Source organism: Adelges cooleyi, unplaced genomic scaffold (assembly GCF_023614345.1).
Source record: "Adelges cooleyi isolate 19-005CV unplaced genomic scaffold, UGA_ACOO_1.1 ACOO_flye_CR_arks_rails_tigmint_CR_PRNA_30, whole genome shotgun sequence".
In the NCBI taxonomy this organism is placed as follows: domain Eukaryota; kingdom Metazoa; phylum Arthropoda; class Insecta; order Hemiptera; family Adelgidae; genus Adelges; species Adelges cooleyi.
In genome coordinates this window covers 1,366,844-1,383,631 of record NW_026095971.1, presented here as the reverse complement: position 1 = coordinate 1,383,631, position 16,788 = coordinate 1,366,844, and the positions used below count along the sequence as shown (strand labels likewise).

The following is a 16,788-nucleotide window of genomic DNA, read 5'->3' as shown; positions in this document are numbered from 1 at the left end:
CGCAGCTCGTTTCTATCCCCTGTCCAGGCACGTGACGTCCCGGCAAACTCAAGTAGCTAATACTCCGGTCAATATTTTAAAAGGAATTGATGCTCTTACAGATTAATTTTATTTTATTGATAGAAAATGCTTTCACTGTGACTAAATGGCAAGACTTTGACTAAATTTGTTGATATCTTTACTAGGTTAAGTTGGAAACCGATTTGCATTAAAATAATTAATTTTCTAGTAATATAATAAATTAAATTTGAAAATGATTTAATATTGAAACACAATTTTTTGTACAAAAAGCAAAAACTAAACAACGTAAAGTAGTAAAGTAGCCAAAGAACACGTGTGTCTATAGTATTGAAATCAAAATTTTTGGTTTGAAGCGTCAAAAAACCGACCGCTTTCATTTCCCTTAATGACAGCGTTCTTGTTTAGATAACATGTAATCTTCCATATTATTGAGAAACACATTTTCCTCGTGAAAAAGAGATATTTACTATCTTAGTTTCTACAGAAATGCCTAATCTATGCTACTTTGATATCAATTTATCAGGCCTTGTCGCAAAATAATTTTATTCATTACCATGTATTAAGCTTCGTGTTATTTATTACGGATTGAATTATACCCATGTCAAGTCATAAAAGTCTGGATGCTTACATTAACCTCCTTTTCCCGCTAATTTTCTTAATTAATACTACCGGCTTGGGTTGTTTTGCATGTGTTCAATTTTAAATGGTTATTTAGCTTCGATGATAATTTCCGTTTTTATCAAACTGTACAAATCGTTTCAACTTTCAAATACATTAAACATATAGTTATAAAATTATTCTACTGATCAATTGGAAAGTCACAATAGTGTAATCTGCACAATTTTCTCCATACTATGATTAATTCAATTCACGAGGAATGGGTCGATCGTTAAGTTCCGCTACCTTCTACTAGTTACGCAATTTTTTTTTCAAAAATCAGTAGTTAAACTTTTGTTTTTACACTTTGACCGTAGTGAATTTCTAGGTTGCTATGTGAGGTCGAGTCAACCGTCAACAGGTATTAGCTGCAAAATATTATCGTTATATTGTTGATCAAGACGGACGTCATTACTAATCGAACCCAACCTAATACTAAAAAGACAATTTCAAATTACATTGCTGTGTTTGTATTACTTTTATCGATATTTGTATCGGCTTCAAAGCGTTAATTTGAAAGTGATTTTATCACTTCGAGTCATAATAATACCTGTGCCATCTTAACACAAACGAACAACGACTAAAGATTTCTTATGTTTTTTTTTTTTACAGGCGCGACGTCGTGGCCGTAGCACGTAGAAACGGGTGGCCACGCCAAAATGGCCGGACCGGTGGCCGCGTAGAAGTGGTCCCTGCGCCACGGGCGTGCGTCTGTAGTGGACGCGCTCGTCAAACGGCAGGCGGCGGTGGAGTCATGGTGCCGCCGTGGTGGCTGCTGGTGGCGTTCGTGTTCGGCGGAGTAAGCGCGGCGTTGACGTCCAGCCGGGTGGTGCGCACCAAGTACGGTGACGTGAGTGGAGTGATCGTCACTCCCGACAACCGGAGGCTGGACGCGGTCGAGGTGTTCCGGGGCGTGCCGTACGCCTCGCCGCCGGTCGGCTCGTTGCGGTTCATGCCGCCCGTCACCGGTTCGCTGTGGTCCGGCGTCAAGGTGGCCGACCGGTTTGGCCCGGTGTGCCCGCAGCGGTTGCCCAACGTGTCCGACGAGACGGCCGCGCTTAAGACAATGGCCCGCGGTCGCGTTCAGTATCTGCGCCGCCTGTTGCCATACCTGCAGAACCAGAGCGAGGACTGTCTGTACTTGAACATCTACGCTCCGGCACAAGGTAAAATCAACATTTTCTCTGTCATGTAATCATGTTTGCCGATTGAGAATTAACATCATCTTAAATGGACAGAAGTGCCAAGTGCACCCCCAAATTGACCCCTTTTCAATGTTGTACCGAGAAAAGGTAAATTTCCCCGAATTAACACTTAATAGTTGTCAAAAACAACGTTTGGTAATACAAAGATCCCATCAGGTATTGACATTTTGTTTATACACACGTAGCAAGCATCATTATTCAATATTACGTGTTATGCTATTATTGTACTCACGGTGTTGATTGATATTGTTGAACGCCGAATTCAGTAAAACATTTATATTTACGTACCGGTGATCCATTTAATGTAAGACATTGATTTGCTTGGAAAATAATTACATTTTTATATTATAGTTATTAGTATTACTTTAACATTGATATGTTTTTGAGCTGGGGTCGTTCTGAAATACGTGTGTTACGATTTATCTTGTATTCACAACGTGTAAACTAGAACTGAACTAAAATGAATTCAATAATTTAAGAGGTCATATTTTTATGAATTGTTTTAAGCCAGATATTAACAACACTAAAATATTAGCCAGAAACTTGATATGGCTTAATATACTATCCACCTTTGATACTAAATATCGTTATGGTATACGGACCCGTAATGCTAAAACATATCCATGATTCAATGTTTTTCCGTGGTGCGGAGAAAATAACTAGGTTTTTTTTTATTTATAGTTTTGCTTTTTGAAAACATTTTCATTTACGTTATTGTATACTATTAAACAATTTTCAAATTGTCGTCTTTTTAGTATTTCCCAGAGCGCTATTAACTTTAAAAACTTAAATGGTAACGTACATACTTAATAACTTTTTAAATTAAGAATAATTTGCTGAAAAGTTAGACTGGTCGATAATTAGTTTTAGGTGATTACTTTTAAAGTTAATGAAGTTTAATAACACGAATAAAAATATTTAAAAAGAAAAACAATTATAATAATGTAATTATTTTTCAAGAAAATAAGTACGTAAGATACTCATTTTCTTGAAAAAACAATGGTCACCCTATGGCCTATGTATGAAAAACTAAGTGTAGATATTTAAGGGTTATGATAGCCAAAGAGATCACAATTTGAACAAGTTAGAGCCCAACGGAGAATGTAAAATATTGTTTTTTTTGATAGTGTTATAAAAAATTCATAAAAACCCGATTGCCTACGACGGAAATATTGAGAGTTTCCAATTTAGTATGTTATGAGAATCGTGAAATCGAAGTCAAGTTGTTTAATCAATTATTTATTATTCTACAGTTTAATTTATTTATATATTTTCGTATAAAAAAATGTCTCGAAAATAGAACGTTTTTGTGTAACTGGTTAGGTTAGGTTACTGATAACCACCTTTGTACATAGATAAATATACATATTTATTGAAATATCTATTTTCATATTATTAGAAAACTGATATAGTATATCATTGAGTATATTTTGTTGAAAGCTTTTAACTTCGTCAGATTATTGAAAATCTAGCACATAAAATATAAATAAAATGCTTAATTTTGCATGAAGAAAAAAAAGCATAATTTTTCAAAAACGGCTGTCTGTATGGAAAATACATTATATTGAAAACAAATATTTTTCTATTTTAAAAACCGCTATGACCACCGACTTTTAATTCTCACTAAAGCTTTTTAATAGCGGTTTTCTAATTTTGATTGGTTATTAATTTTTATCCTTTATTGTCTATTATTCTTCTTTATGAAGATGATCTGATATAGTTGACATTGTACAGGTATGAAAAAACAGAAAATTAAAATCACTTTGGAAATGATTCATATGAGTTCCTTTTTGATAAGCCCCGATTATTTTATACAATAATAAACACCGTTTTATTTCCATATTGGCAATTATTAAATGATTAACTAATGTAATAAGTAGAGAGCATGTTATTATTAATGTAAACCAACTAGTTAGTTGAATAATATAGATAATAGGGTTGCATTATTTACCGAGAATTTTGCTGGGAATTTTAGATAACATTAATGTTCTAAACATTTTAAATTTAATTGAACGTTGTTTAACCTTTTAAATAAACGAATTGTCATTATAGATTAAAAACATCCTTTGGGATTTTTAAACCTTTTTGATATATTTTCGTTTTTGGTATTTGTATTTATAAAATTGGTTCGTTTTCATCTCAATTAAGTTCTAAACAATAAATTACGAAGCGGTTTCTTCAGTTTTCGGTTTCTAGAAAATGCCACTTAAATGTCGTTCGAATATCTATATATTATTTTGTACATATTTTAACACTTTCATATTTTTTTTCTATAATATAAGTTATAACCTCTACTGAATTTTTGTAAAACCTACTTTTATTTTATCTCTCTAATTTATTCTTATTGAGCGATTTTGCTGATCGAATCTGCCATTTTGCACTCTTTACAGGTAAAAAGTAAGAAAAAAAATGAACTACTTTAATGTGATTCGATGTTCGAGAAGTGGGCAACATTTCCGTCGTTTGCCAAGTTAAAGTGAGAGTAATGGTAGATGAGTTATGATAATTAAAGGATGCTCTCTTATCGATACCGCAAAGGTGACGTCAGAACTTTCTCGGGTAACATATTGATAACGGCAGCGCTGCGTCCGGGCTGGTAGGGATAAGTGATTTCTGACTTTATGCTCTCTAGGCGGCGATAAATCGTACAATTATAATTCAATTTTCCTTTTCCTATAAACGTTGCTAAAAGTTATTTTCGATTTAACGAGCCAACGACCTTTATACCGAGTACTCGTAACTTTTAGCCCTGCACGGTTGAGATTAACTTACCCGGCCCGTGCTTCTAAGTGAACGTCAGTAAACATTAAACGAGCCAAGTTTGCAACGGTATCGTGGCCGAAAAATATTATTTGCCAATACACATTCTCACTTAACCGGAATTCCACGAGGATCGTATAATGTCAACATAATTGTACATGCACTGCACGAGGGGAGACTACTTACCCGCACACTCTGAATCGAATATCGTTTAAATTGGAAAATCCTTTGATGATTGACACGTGTAATACCGGGTTATTTCCTTCGGAGGGTTCTATTTTACTGTGTATTCTCTATTAATAGTGCACTTAACGAGGTTCTTATTGGAGCGATTACAAGATCTGTGGCATGTGATGTCGTTATCTACAAAGGACGCTCGACACCATACGAGCGCTCTCTTTTATTTGTCATTCGAAAAATACCACAAACGCTCTTGTCCCATATTAGCTATCCGATCTGCTAGTACTGTCAATGAAATTAAGGCTTTCTAGGTAACCTCTCAGTAGTGTTTATTAAGACTGTTGTAGAGCTGGTGCGAATCAATACATATTGAATTTGTCGACTATTGATAGCTATGGTATCTATAGTTCGAATTGCGATAACGATTGAATATAATGTATTTTTCAATCGGACAAGTCTGTGTGTACGTTATAGAAGTCACAATATTTGTATCAGTTAATGTAGTCGAAGTACATGGCACACCAATTGAGAATAATTCGGTTTTATGGCCACCAGTGCAGCAGAGGTGATGAAATGCGGTCGCCGATAAAATGTTTTAGAATCCACGCACAGTCGCCAATGACTCAGAAACGATCGTTTCTGAGTCATAAACGTCGTGTGATGTCCTAAAGCTTTTCCAGCCAGTCCGTTGCTGGATTTTATGATGTCTCAGAATAAAAAAGGAACGAAAAAAAATCCAAGAAATTAGTAACGACCGGCCGAGACAATAATAGTTAGAAGAATAACATAATAGAAATAGGTGTCTGATAAGCGTTTGTAAAAAAGGTCATTTGAACATGGAATACCCTAATGGAGAAATAGGGTGAGATTTATGCTTGGGAAATGGAATTATGCTTTTCTGTGGACTTCTCGATTAACTGGTTATATTCGGTTCGTGACTGAGCTTCGGGCGGAGCCGTTAAGCAAGAAATACGCTTATTTCGCAAGACGGTGTTTGAATATAAAGTTAATGGCTCCGAAATGCACTACCAAAAAGGGAAAAAGAGTTTTATAGGCATTCAAGTTTGAGGCGCCTAATTGCTTCGAGGGTTTAACGATACTTTTCGGTTCCCTCGATTTACTGTCATTTTAATGTCCCAGTGTTACACTATGGGCTATTAGTTTGTTGCCGTAACGCAACCAGCACACGAGCGGATACAGTAGATCACAAGACGTATAGTTACAGATTTTTTATTTATATTCAAGAAGAAACGTGAAAAATACTTCAGATTATCATTAGACCGCGGATTTTATGCACATTGAAATATGCGTTATTTTTAACAAACAAATCGTACAGTAATACTTAAAAAAATTAAGAAATCGAATGAACCCTTGCATATCGAAACTTGCATCTTTTATGCACTTAACATGCAAATCAAATATGCAAGTTGCATATGCAGTTAGTATATTTCTAAAAATAGATATAATTACGCGTATAGGATATGAAAATAAGTTATCTAAACAATAAATAAGGAAGGATCTTATAAAACAATAGCATGCCCTGACTGGGTTTCTAGGCGGCAAGTGAGTGGCAAAAGGGCTTTAATGTCATTTTCAGAAAAACAGAATTTGAGAGTGGTTTTCTATGTTTCTTTGTGTGCCGAATTTGGGGAAAATGTTTAAAGTAATCCTGGAGACCTGGAAATTCATTTTTCAAGTTCAAGTTTTTACTTTTTGTTGTAACTATTGTTATATTATTTGCAGATAAATTAAATGTCTTAAAATGGATGTGAATAAAAAATTATAAGTTCTCAATATATATTGTACTAAGTAAAATGCAGACAAAGGCAATTGCGTTTAATTATTTTAATTCATGGTCGACAATGTACTAATCTAATACATTTTTCTAAACTTATGATGACTCATTACTATCATAAGTTTAGAAAAATGTTACTCATCACTGTTAACTGCAAGTCTAAACTCGATACTGTTTCTGTCTTTCTCTTAATTTTCACTTACTTGTATTCTTGTGGGTATTAGTACAGACTTGTTTCGTTGCTGGCCTACGTAACAAAGGGAATTGCCAAAATGTAAACAATGAATTGGCGTTAATATAGATACATTTACTCTTAAAAATGTTTAGGTCACCTAATTTGTTATTATATTTTAAGCTTTGAATATTATTACATTTTTATAAATTATAACAAGAAAAAATTTAAAAACTAAAATAATTATTGGAAAAAAATTCTCAAAAAATGACGTTTAATATCTTTTATTGCATAATATATTATTAAATTAATATTATTATTTGATAGGCAACAATTTAATAATGATTATTTTATTAAATATGCAAAATATGCACAAACAAGTAGTGTTTATATGGTATAAAAAGTTCTGAAACGGATTTTGGTATGGAACATTCTTTGATAGGGGGACCCACAAAATACATGCAATTGTATATGAAAACGTGGTCTAATTATCATTAACATAAAGTTATTATTGAACATTTGTACAATTCTGAGTTTGAGTAGAATTCAATCTTCACTTACCCTTCAAACGGCGTGACAACGATCCAAATTAAACTTAAATAATTAAATACCAACTACAGTATACATAGATTTATAATTTGCTTTGCTTAAGATGACGGTTACGTTAGATTAGGTCCACAGAGGATAGCCAAGTTTGAATAAACAGAACTGTTGATGGTCAATTTATAACATATTCTAACATTAAGTGCATGGTAAGTTTATACGTAAGTTATATGTGTTTTAAGTTACCAAAAACATTGTATGTACAGGTATATTTCACCATCCATTTCAAAGTTTTAATAAGTAACAAAGTTAAATGTAAAAATTAAAAAATGTATAATTTGCCTAGGTATGTCATAAACGCAAAAATTAACAAATGGTTAAAAGACTACTTCATTTTATTTCTACACCGATTATTAACTAAGATAAAATTGTTTTTTTTTTTGTTTTCCTCTCTCATTCGAATCGGATTTACATTTAAGTGTAATGTATCATGTATGTATGTATTTGTTTGTTTCCATTTTCCGCTTAAACTCCTGAACAGATTTTAATAAAATAAAAACTAAAATAATCTCTGAACTTCTAGGAGCGTTTTAAGTTTGGTTTATTTATCGAGGAAATAATTGTAGTACAGCAAAAAAAAAAAGCCTAGATCTCTGAATAAATAAAGTGCGAACGGTTAACAGTTGATTGTAAAAAAGCTATTTTCATTTTTAAACCAAATTACAAAATTTTTTGTCGAGATATGACGGAATTACCAAATATTTAAAAAGTGATTTAATTACTTTTAGTTATTATAACTATTTCTGTGACTCCCCGATCCCATATGCGCCGTCTTAATTATGCCCTGAGCTCAGTGTGCAAGCTTTATTGGTAAATAAAAATTAAGTTTTTTTAGGTACAAAACTTAAAAAAAATTTTTCTGAGTTTGATGAAAAATGGACTTCGTAGAATTCACTTTCTGGCACATGTATTGATCGGATTCCATTTTTTTTAATGAAAATATTACTATTTTCTCAATAGGAAATAAAAGACCGAATTTTGGTTTAGATAACAAAAATGTATCCTACATATTTGGCCTACATACTATATTAAGCTTCATAGCAAAATAATTTTTTTTTGAAATGGGTTCGGTAAATATGTTGGGATTTGACTTCGCATTATAGTCGGTTTTTGTATTATATTTGACTCTTTCCGTTTCCTTTGGTTTGAACATAACGCATATTGTACATGCAAATAAACAACTTATGGTTTCTTTGACAGTTGTACAAATAACAAAAAACATCACACAGAAAAATCGCATGAGGTAAAGAAACATCTTAATACAGTGCAATTTTGTATACTGGAAGATTACCAATACCAATTCAACTGTGTTTAGAAAAACTGAGTAAATTGTAATTAATTATTTCACTATGGATAATTTATATAAACTGTTTTATTATTTTTTAATGATAACAAAATATTTTTTAGTTTCATATTGTTCGTTTGTTTGATTTCTAACATACAACGTGTAAATATGTAGGATCTACAAACAAAAACACACACAACTGACGCACGAGGTTGTTGACAAAAGTTAGTACACATATTTTATTTCAATAAAAACACTTTTAAAGGTTTTTAATTTGATAAAAAGTAGGCCAACAATGGGTACACAATTATCTGGTTTACTAAAAAAACGTATAGGTACGGGATCACAGTTAATGTTTTTATCGGTTATACATTTTTGAATAACAATGCACGTTGTCTTAATAATTATGTCATTGTCACTGACAGTGACAGCAAGTGAACACAACATGTTTCAGGGTATAGAAAGGCGCCCTTTTCAGGAAAAAATCGTATTGGAAAATTTGATACCCACATCGATTAAAACGAAGAATATTAACCGACGTCCAGTGTTTCAGAAACTGTGCAAAACAAATCTTTTGAAGTGTTCACATAATCTCGAAAAAGCTACAGATGAATTACTGCTCCAAACTGCTAACGGCATGTACACGCATTTTGTCGACGCAATGCAAGAGTACACGAATTTGGCTTTTAAACTAATCAAAGTGAGTGAGATTGAATACCGACAATTGGAGACGGGCGATTTTGTGAAATTTTTATCGCTGAAAAATGCCAATGGACACTGTGCTTTAGAGTTTTTGTACAGAAGTAACAAGTATAATAAACCGTTGTTTAACTTGTATTTGTTATTTAGCGATTTACAAAACGTATTCATTTCATCCTTTGACAAGCCATACAACAATGAAAATCTGTTACGATTACTTGAAATGAAAACGAAAAAGTCCAGGCCAACTACAGAACTTGGCAGTTACGATGATTTAGTAACAAGTTTAATTAATTGCCGAAGAAATATCAACGGTTTATCGTCTTCAGTTTGTGAAATATCCAACTGTTGGTTTCACCCTGAAAATTTGAAATGGAAGAAGTTGATGTACCAAGAAAACAAATGGGCAAACTTAGATTCAGTTGTTGTTAAATATGCGACTAAAATACGCGAAAAAGTAATGTTTATTTTATGTCTGCTAGTAAATCGTAATTATAGTAAAAAAGTATATAACATTTTGGGAAAAGTTATAATAAACTACATTACATAAATGTTTTTTTTAATAGGAGCTGGGAAAATCGAAGATTTCAGAAAATTGGTACAAATCGATTAGATCTGAAAATGAATTTGTATTATTATTGGAATTCAACAGCCTGATTGTCAAAGGTGCTCTTCTAACAATCGCTGATAAAGCCCTGCATTTATTAGATTATATTTTATATACTTTCGACGATTTAGTAAATATTTCGCGTACACATTCAAATAATCTCTCCAAAGACACGCAAAATCAAATTGTTGACGATGCAAAGAACTCGGTCTCTGAATTTTTGATAGCTGTTCAAACGTTATTGGAATTATTTTTGCAACGACGCGGTATTCATGTCAGCTTGGAAGACGATCCATTGGTGGATATAACTAAGATTTATAAATACACGCTCAATAAAATCAGCAATATTAGTGGAAAACAAATAGAAACAATTAGCAATACGAGCAATTACTTAAGAAAAACCATACCGACCGTAGCTTCAAAACTTGATATTAAAATTAGACGTCATCAAATTGTTGATATCGATTTGCTCAATCGTTTAGCTTTTATAAGAACAGAGTCAATTAAACATGTGCTGTGTATTAAACATATTTTGGATTAACTATAGTTCTAACATTACTTATATGTATCATTGCATACACATTGAAAATAATTTCAATATAATTTACGTGACAAATGTTTGTATAATATCAAAAATAAACACCTGTTAACTATAGAAAAAGTTAAATTAGATTATATGGTTATTTTGTTAATTTAAATAAAGACAATACACAATGTGATCGGTTATCATATTTTTTTTTTTTACTAAACGATTATAAAACACAATTTTTATGACATGCTATTGGGTCACATAAATCTAAAATAAAATACCAAAAAGTCCTTATAACAAGTGGAACATTTTAGGAATATTTATTTAAGATATTCATTGCAAAGCTGAGAATGTATTTTGTATTTATTTAACGCAGTCATGGTAATTAGAGTATACTATTTGAACTTGAGTTATTCGAATAATTTGCTGATAATTATTTTAACTAATCGAGTGCTATTGAAATATTTTAACATATCCTAACACAGTTTCTAATTCTTCCACACAATAAACCTCAAATACTTTTTGGTTTGTCTCCTATTTAATTTTTTCTGATGTTAGAAAATTTATTTGTTACGACTTAACACCAGAGGAAATAGTTGAAATTTCAAAATATCAATTGTTATTAAAGAAAAATGTTATTAGTGGACGGTCATGAAAAGTAATGATAAATTTGTGGAAAAAATTAAACTTTTAATGTTTTGAATTAAAAAAAAAAATCTGATCTAAGAATTAAACTTAAACTTTGCTAAAATTGCCCTTTCACTGGTTATGACTAAGTGATGGGAAAATTTAGATTGTCTCAAAAAAACAATGGTTATTTTAACCATTTAAAAAACACAAAACAAAAAAGAAAAGTTGCTTTCTAATTTGTAAAAATCCGAAAATCCAGAAACCAAAAGCAAAGATAAATTGTTTTTTTCTAATTTTCTATTAGCACATTTTACAAATATACAAATTTATATTACAGTAACTTTTCGATTTTTAAATGACTAAAATAAAGTTTTTTTGTGAAAAACTGTATTTTCGAATTCTTATTAATAATTATGGCCTAACAAAAGATTTATTTAGAAGTAAAACATATTCGCTCATATAATTTTCGTTTCAACGACATGCATTTTTGCTGTAATACTATTTACCTTGTTTTCAGGTAAGTTTCAATGAATTCACCACTTACGGAATGAAATATCAAATTTGTTTACCGTAATTTCGTAGATTACGATGCATATACAAGGTTAAACATAAAATTTATTTTCCAAAACGTATGTAAATTTGAATAACTCTTAAATCGTCATTCTATTGAGCATGGATAGACAGATACTTTTTTTTATAAGTATTATTAAAATTAATTTTGCAAACTAGTATGTAATTTATGTCACTGATATTTAAAATCAAACAAATAATCAAAGACATTTTTCTAATAATTTCAATAGCAATACTATTAAGGTCCTGTTAATAACTAATTATGCCATGAAGTGTACTCAATTTGTACATATTAATTATTGTCCTTTGTGTTATTTTTAAGTATACGCTTATTATCTCTTACCCTGTTAAACGGCCGGTAGAACTTCAAAATGGACCTTTTTAATTAAATTAAATATTTAATTATTTTCACTATTTGCACTGTTACTAATTAAGTGAACAATTTAACATGTTCATTTTAGCTACTCCATTATCTTATCAAAATAGAGTTGAGTTTAATTTAGAAAAAGTATGTTCTATATTTTAAGATATATGAGTTCACATTGTTTTTTGACTAATTATTATTTATACTATATAATATTAACAATGTTTTGTATGTGTCTAAAATATATTTTTAGCCTCTAAACAAAACTTAAAAACTTCAAGTAACTTCTCAATATAAATTTACTTAGTCCCTCGTGTATAGTCTCAATTTTATTGTGAAAATCAACACGAATATTATACAAATTTTAAAGTTATCATACATTCATTTATACCTTTTTGAGGTATTACGATTATGCAAGTGTAAATTTCATAATAACTGTGTTAATTAGTTTTATGCTATTAGTTATATTTATTTGTTAACTAATGTGTGATATTTATTACCTAAATAAATACTCGTATAAAAAAACTAATAAATTAAGGTATATATGTATTATATAATATTATATTGTTTGTGAGCTATTGGAACATACCAGTGAACAATTTTCAACGTCTTGATAAAGTATACTGTAGAGTCTAAAAAAATACATAAAAAATAGGACACGTGTAAATAAGTCTTGTACAAATATTATTTTACGGTTGTCTTATTACAAACATACAAGTGACGCACATAAATATATAGCTTATAATGACACAACTAAATAAACTGTATTATACATTGTTTTTTTTTAAACAATGAAAAAGCTTTTTCAAAGATAAAAAATCGCAAGGCAATGATAAAAATTCCTCTATTAATCGAATAACAATATGCTTATTATAAACTTATTTCAAATAAAAACTATTCATTAAAATATATATTATTTTTTAAATCATTTTGACTAGTTGCAAATCTAATTGTAATGTACTCGTATATTATTAACTAATAAATATTAAATTAACTAGAGTTAAACCCGTCTTGAATATCTTTGCTTATAATGTGTCTTCTGCGAATGAGACTGAGGTAAAAAAAAAGTAGTACAACTTATTCTTGGTAAAGGATTATCTTTAAAATAATCCAGTTAAATAATTAGACAACATTTTCGGGTAAAATATATTACATTAAATATTTTATTAACGTTGATTTTGAGACGACAATCCTCTCTTAAATTTATCCCACAACGTTTCTGTGTTTTTAGAAATAATATTGTAATCAATAGTAAAGATTATGATTATTGTGTAAAGTATTTCTAAGTAACTTTACCGAAACTGATTTTGCCACCTTTTCTGAACACAACCCTAATCTATCTTTTAAGACGTGGTTTATTATGAAAAACCAAAACACATTTTTCTCTAAACCGGTTATAAAAAAAACGGTACCAAAAACCAATAGTTAAAAACACAAGTTTTAATGAATTAGACTTTATTTCATAACACTATTTTATTACATTCTTACCGGATTTAAAAAAAAAAAAAGAAGCAACACGTTTTATGTCTTTGAGATGCTAAACAAATAATGAATATGTCAATATGTAAATAATGACAGCAAACAAAAGCACACATTCGAATGTGTTATAAGTCAAGTTTGTAGACCGACACACAACATTATTGATAAAGAATAATACACATTTTATTTAAATAAAATACATATTTTTTTCAAAATTACGAAACCACAAAGCTTATTATTGTTTCAGACAATCGGAAGCGAACATCATACATCGCTATTCGACAAAAAATAAAAATTACTAATTTACATGAAATACATTTTTTTCGTGAGTGGCTTTTTTTCTATTATGGGTTTTTTGAAATATCAAAAAACCATTATTGACGTTGTCTTTGTGACCTTTTCGACACTACTAGTAAAATCAGACGAAAACAACATCTTCCAGGGCATAGAAAGTCGTCCTTTGCAGGAAAGTGTTAAATTAAACAGTTTAATACCAACTTTGATTGAAAAAAAAAATGTGAACCCAACTGAAATCTTCCGGGAGACATATGACGGAAATTGTTCGAACTGTATCCTTACTCTAAATAAGGCTGCAGATGAATTACTGCGCCAAGTTGGGAATGAGGTGTACATCAACTTAAAAGATGCATTGAATGAGTACACTGATTTAGCTTTTGAGCTAATCAAAGCAAGTGCGAGTGAAGGCCGAGCATTGGAAACGGTCGATTTTGTGAATTTTTTATCGCTAAAAAATTCCAAAGGTTACTGTGCTACAACTTTTTTGTACAGAACCAACGCGTATGAAGAACCATTGTTCAACTTGTATTTGTTATTTAGCGACTTGCAAAACGTTTTTATTTCATCCGTCGATAAGCCGTACAACAATGAAAAGCTGCTGCAATTTCTTGAAAGGAATACTAAGAAATCCCAACGAGTTCTGGAGATTGGCAATTACAACAGTATCAAAAGATGTATAACAAAAAGCCGACAAATCATAGACGATATATCATCTCCGTTTTGTATCATATCACAATCTTGGTTTCACCCTAAATATTTGAAGTGGAAAAACTTAATGTACGGAAAAAATGGAGATCCAACTTTTGACCCCACCGTCATTAAGTATGCTACTGAAAAGCGGAAACAAGTAATTATTGTTAATGGTTTTTTTACATTATTCATAAAAAAATTACAACAAGTTTTAAGCTCAAAAGAATATTACAAGTTGAGAATAGTTTTTCAAGTTAATAATGAACATATTTAAGAATTACTTTGAAAATATAACAGTTTTTTGGTGAAAGTTTCTCATTAGTAAATTTAAATATACTTATATATAATAATACTGACATCAAATAATTTGTAGAAATATTTCACTTTCTTTCTGTCTATAGTTTTAAAATGTTTTATTTAGGCTAAAGGCAGAATACAATTGTATACTAATTTAATTGTTTTTTTTTATCAGGCACTCGGCGTTTCGGCGTTGCCAACAGATTGGTACAACTCAATTAGATCTGAATCCGATGTAAATGTACTGTTGGAATTTAACAGCCAGATTGTCGAAGGCGCAATTCTAACAGTAGCCGATCACGCTCTGCGTTTATTAAATTTTATTACAATGGCTTTGGATGATTTGGCAAATAGTGTTCGTAATGGCTCAATTGATCTACCTACAGACAAACATAATAAAAAACGGATTGATCGTATGATAGAATCACTCTTCGAATACTTGAATAAAATGCAAATACTTTTTTTATCGTTGTTTCAGCAACGGGGTATAAAAATTAGTGTGAAAGAAGAGCCAATGTCTATTATAATTACTTTATATCAAAATTTTATTTTCAAAATCAGTAACTTTTACGAAGAACCGGATCCAATTGGAATTATTAGTCACACGATCGAATATTTAAAGAGAAAATGTCCAGAAACGTCTAACAATCTAAATATGAATATTAATATATTTAAAACCAAAGGTTCAGCTTGGGGTTCCTTAGATCTTACTATATCAATGTTTGTCCGAACTATATCGTGTATGAAATATATGTTCAATTAGCTTGTTTGTCTCGAAATACTTTAGTAGACTAAAATATACGTTAGAAACAATAGTAATGTAAAAGTAATAGCAACAACAAATTACAACACTTAAGCGAAAAACCAAAAATAATATTGTTAATATGAAACGTGTAACGTTAAGTTGTAAGAAGAATGGAAACAGTGTTAATTGCTATATTCTTTTTAAATACTTTGTAAAACGCATTTAGGGAGCACATAAATCTTAGCATGTGTCTTGTGAATGCTAACTGCTGGCGACGGTCTTGCACTAATTTTAAACTCATTAGATATAAGTAATTTCCTTGTAAAGTCAGAGGAAATATTAAAACCATTTCGAGTAATTAGTTCCACCTGGTTACTTCCGAAATATAATTATATAAGTGGAAAAAATCTTCTCGGTTTCGAGCTAATTGGTTATTGATCTCGAAACAGGAAAATTTACTGTATTTAAGTAATTTTGATTTCAAACACTTTGGCTCTCAAACCCTCTTTGTGTTTATTAACTAAAAAAATAAAGGAAAATTATGGGTACATATAATTTTGAAAATATCGCAGCTTCGACAATTCTCTTGGGATATCTAGGCAGTCCTCTTCAGTGAACATTTCTACTCTAACTAATAGCCAGTTAGACAATGTATGTAATTTTCAATAGTTTATTCTCATTCATAAAATACATTAAATTTAAATTGATCATAAACGAGTTGATAAAAAAAATCATACGAAAATTACTAACATTCGGCGTTTTATACTATGAGGGTGACTTCAATTAATTCTAATCTAATGGTAACCTTATGAATTAAATAACGGATATGCAGAAACAAATAAAATAATAGTGTAATAAGTGTAATAAATGATCAGTTAGGTACGTTTAAAGTTAAATTACAACTAATCATTAATCTTGATTTCACAAAATCGGCATTAAGTTTTGGAGAAAATGCATAATTGAAATGCTCACTCTTTACTGTTCAGTGTCTACATTACGTATATGAATTCCATTTATGTTGACAACGAGACAAAGTTCTAATATTTAATTAGATGCTGGAGGTTGAATATTTACCTACAAACAGGACGCGATAAACATTTCTATTAGAGAAATCAAACTGCAGAATACATACCGTATAATGTGTTTAGACACATTGGCACGCAGTGAAGTCATACTCAATACGATTCACTGACGATATTTGTA

At 30.7% G+C, this 16,788-nt stretch overlaps 3 protein-coding genes across 6 annotated transcripts in view; all 3 read left to right on the top strand.

The window, feature by feature from the left end:
- The first annotated feature begins 1,432 nt into the window (after positions 1-1,432).
- LOC126839294 (neuroligin-4, X-linked) overlaps positions 1,433-16,788 on the top strand; it is a 227,393-nt gene continuing 212,037 nt past the window's right edge. Inside the window, exon 1 of the mRNA XM_050574524.1 lies at positions 1,433-1,844. Coding sequence (XP_050430481.1) covers positions 1,433-1,844 — 412 coding nt within the window. The remainder of the gene's footprint in view (positions 1,845-16,788) is intronic.
- Positions 8,870-10,619, top strand: LOC126837958 (uncharacterized). Of its 2 annotated transcripts, XM_050571994.1 has the most exons (3): positions 8,870-9,378; positions 9,528-9,834; positions 9,944-10,619. In XM_050571994.1, the coding sequence occupies exons 2-3, from the start codon at positions 9,601-9,603 to the stop codon at positions 10,523-10,525; spliced, it is 816 nt and encodes a 271-aa protein (XP_050427951.1). In that variant the 5' UTR covers positions 8,870-9,378; positions 9,528-9,600; the 3' UTR covers positions 10,526-10,619. The 2 variants fall into 2 exon arrangements, with proteins under 2 accessions (XP_050427951.1, XP_050427949.1); XM_050571992.1 differs by having other exon boundaries at positions 8,870-9,834.
- Positions 13,026-15,852, top strand: LOC126837957 (uncharacterized). 3 transcript variants are annotated; one of them, XM_050571990.1, is made up of 3 exons: positions 13,026-13,133; positions 13,804-14,700; positions 15,016-15,852. In XM_050571990.1, the coding sequence occupies exons 2-3, from the start codon at positions 13,864-13,866 to the stop codon at positions 15,601-15,603; spliced, it is 1,425 nt and encodes a 474-aa protein (XP_050427947.1). In that variant the 5' UTR covers positions 13,026-13,133; positions 13,804-13,863; the 3' UTR covers positions 15,604-15,852. The 3 variants fall into 3 exon arrangements, with proteins under 3 accessions (XP_050427947.1, XP_050427948.1, XP_050427946.1); XM_050571991.1 differs by lacking the exon at positions 13,026-13,133 and having other exon boundaries at positions 13,732-14,700; positions 15,016-15,253; positions 15,319-15,852; XM_050571989.1 differs by lacking the exon at positions 13,026-13,133 and having other exon boundaries at positions 13,732-14,700.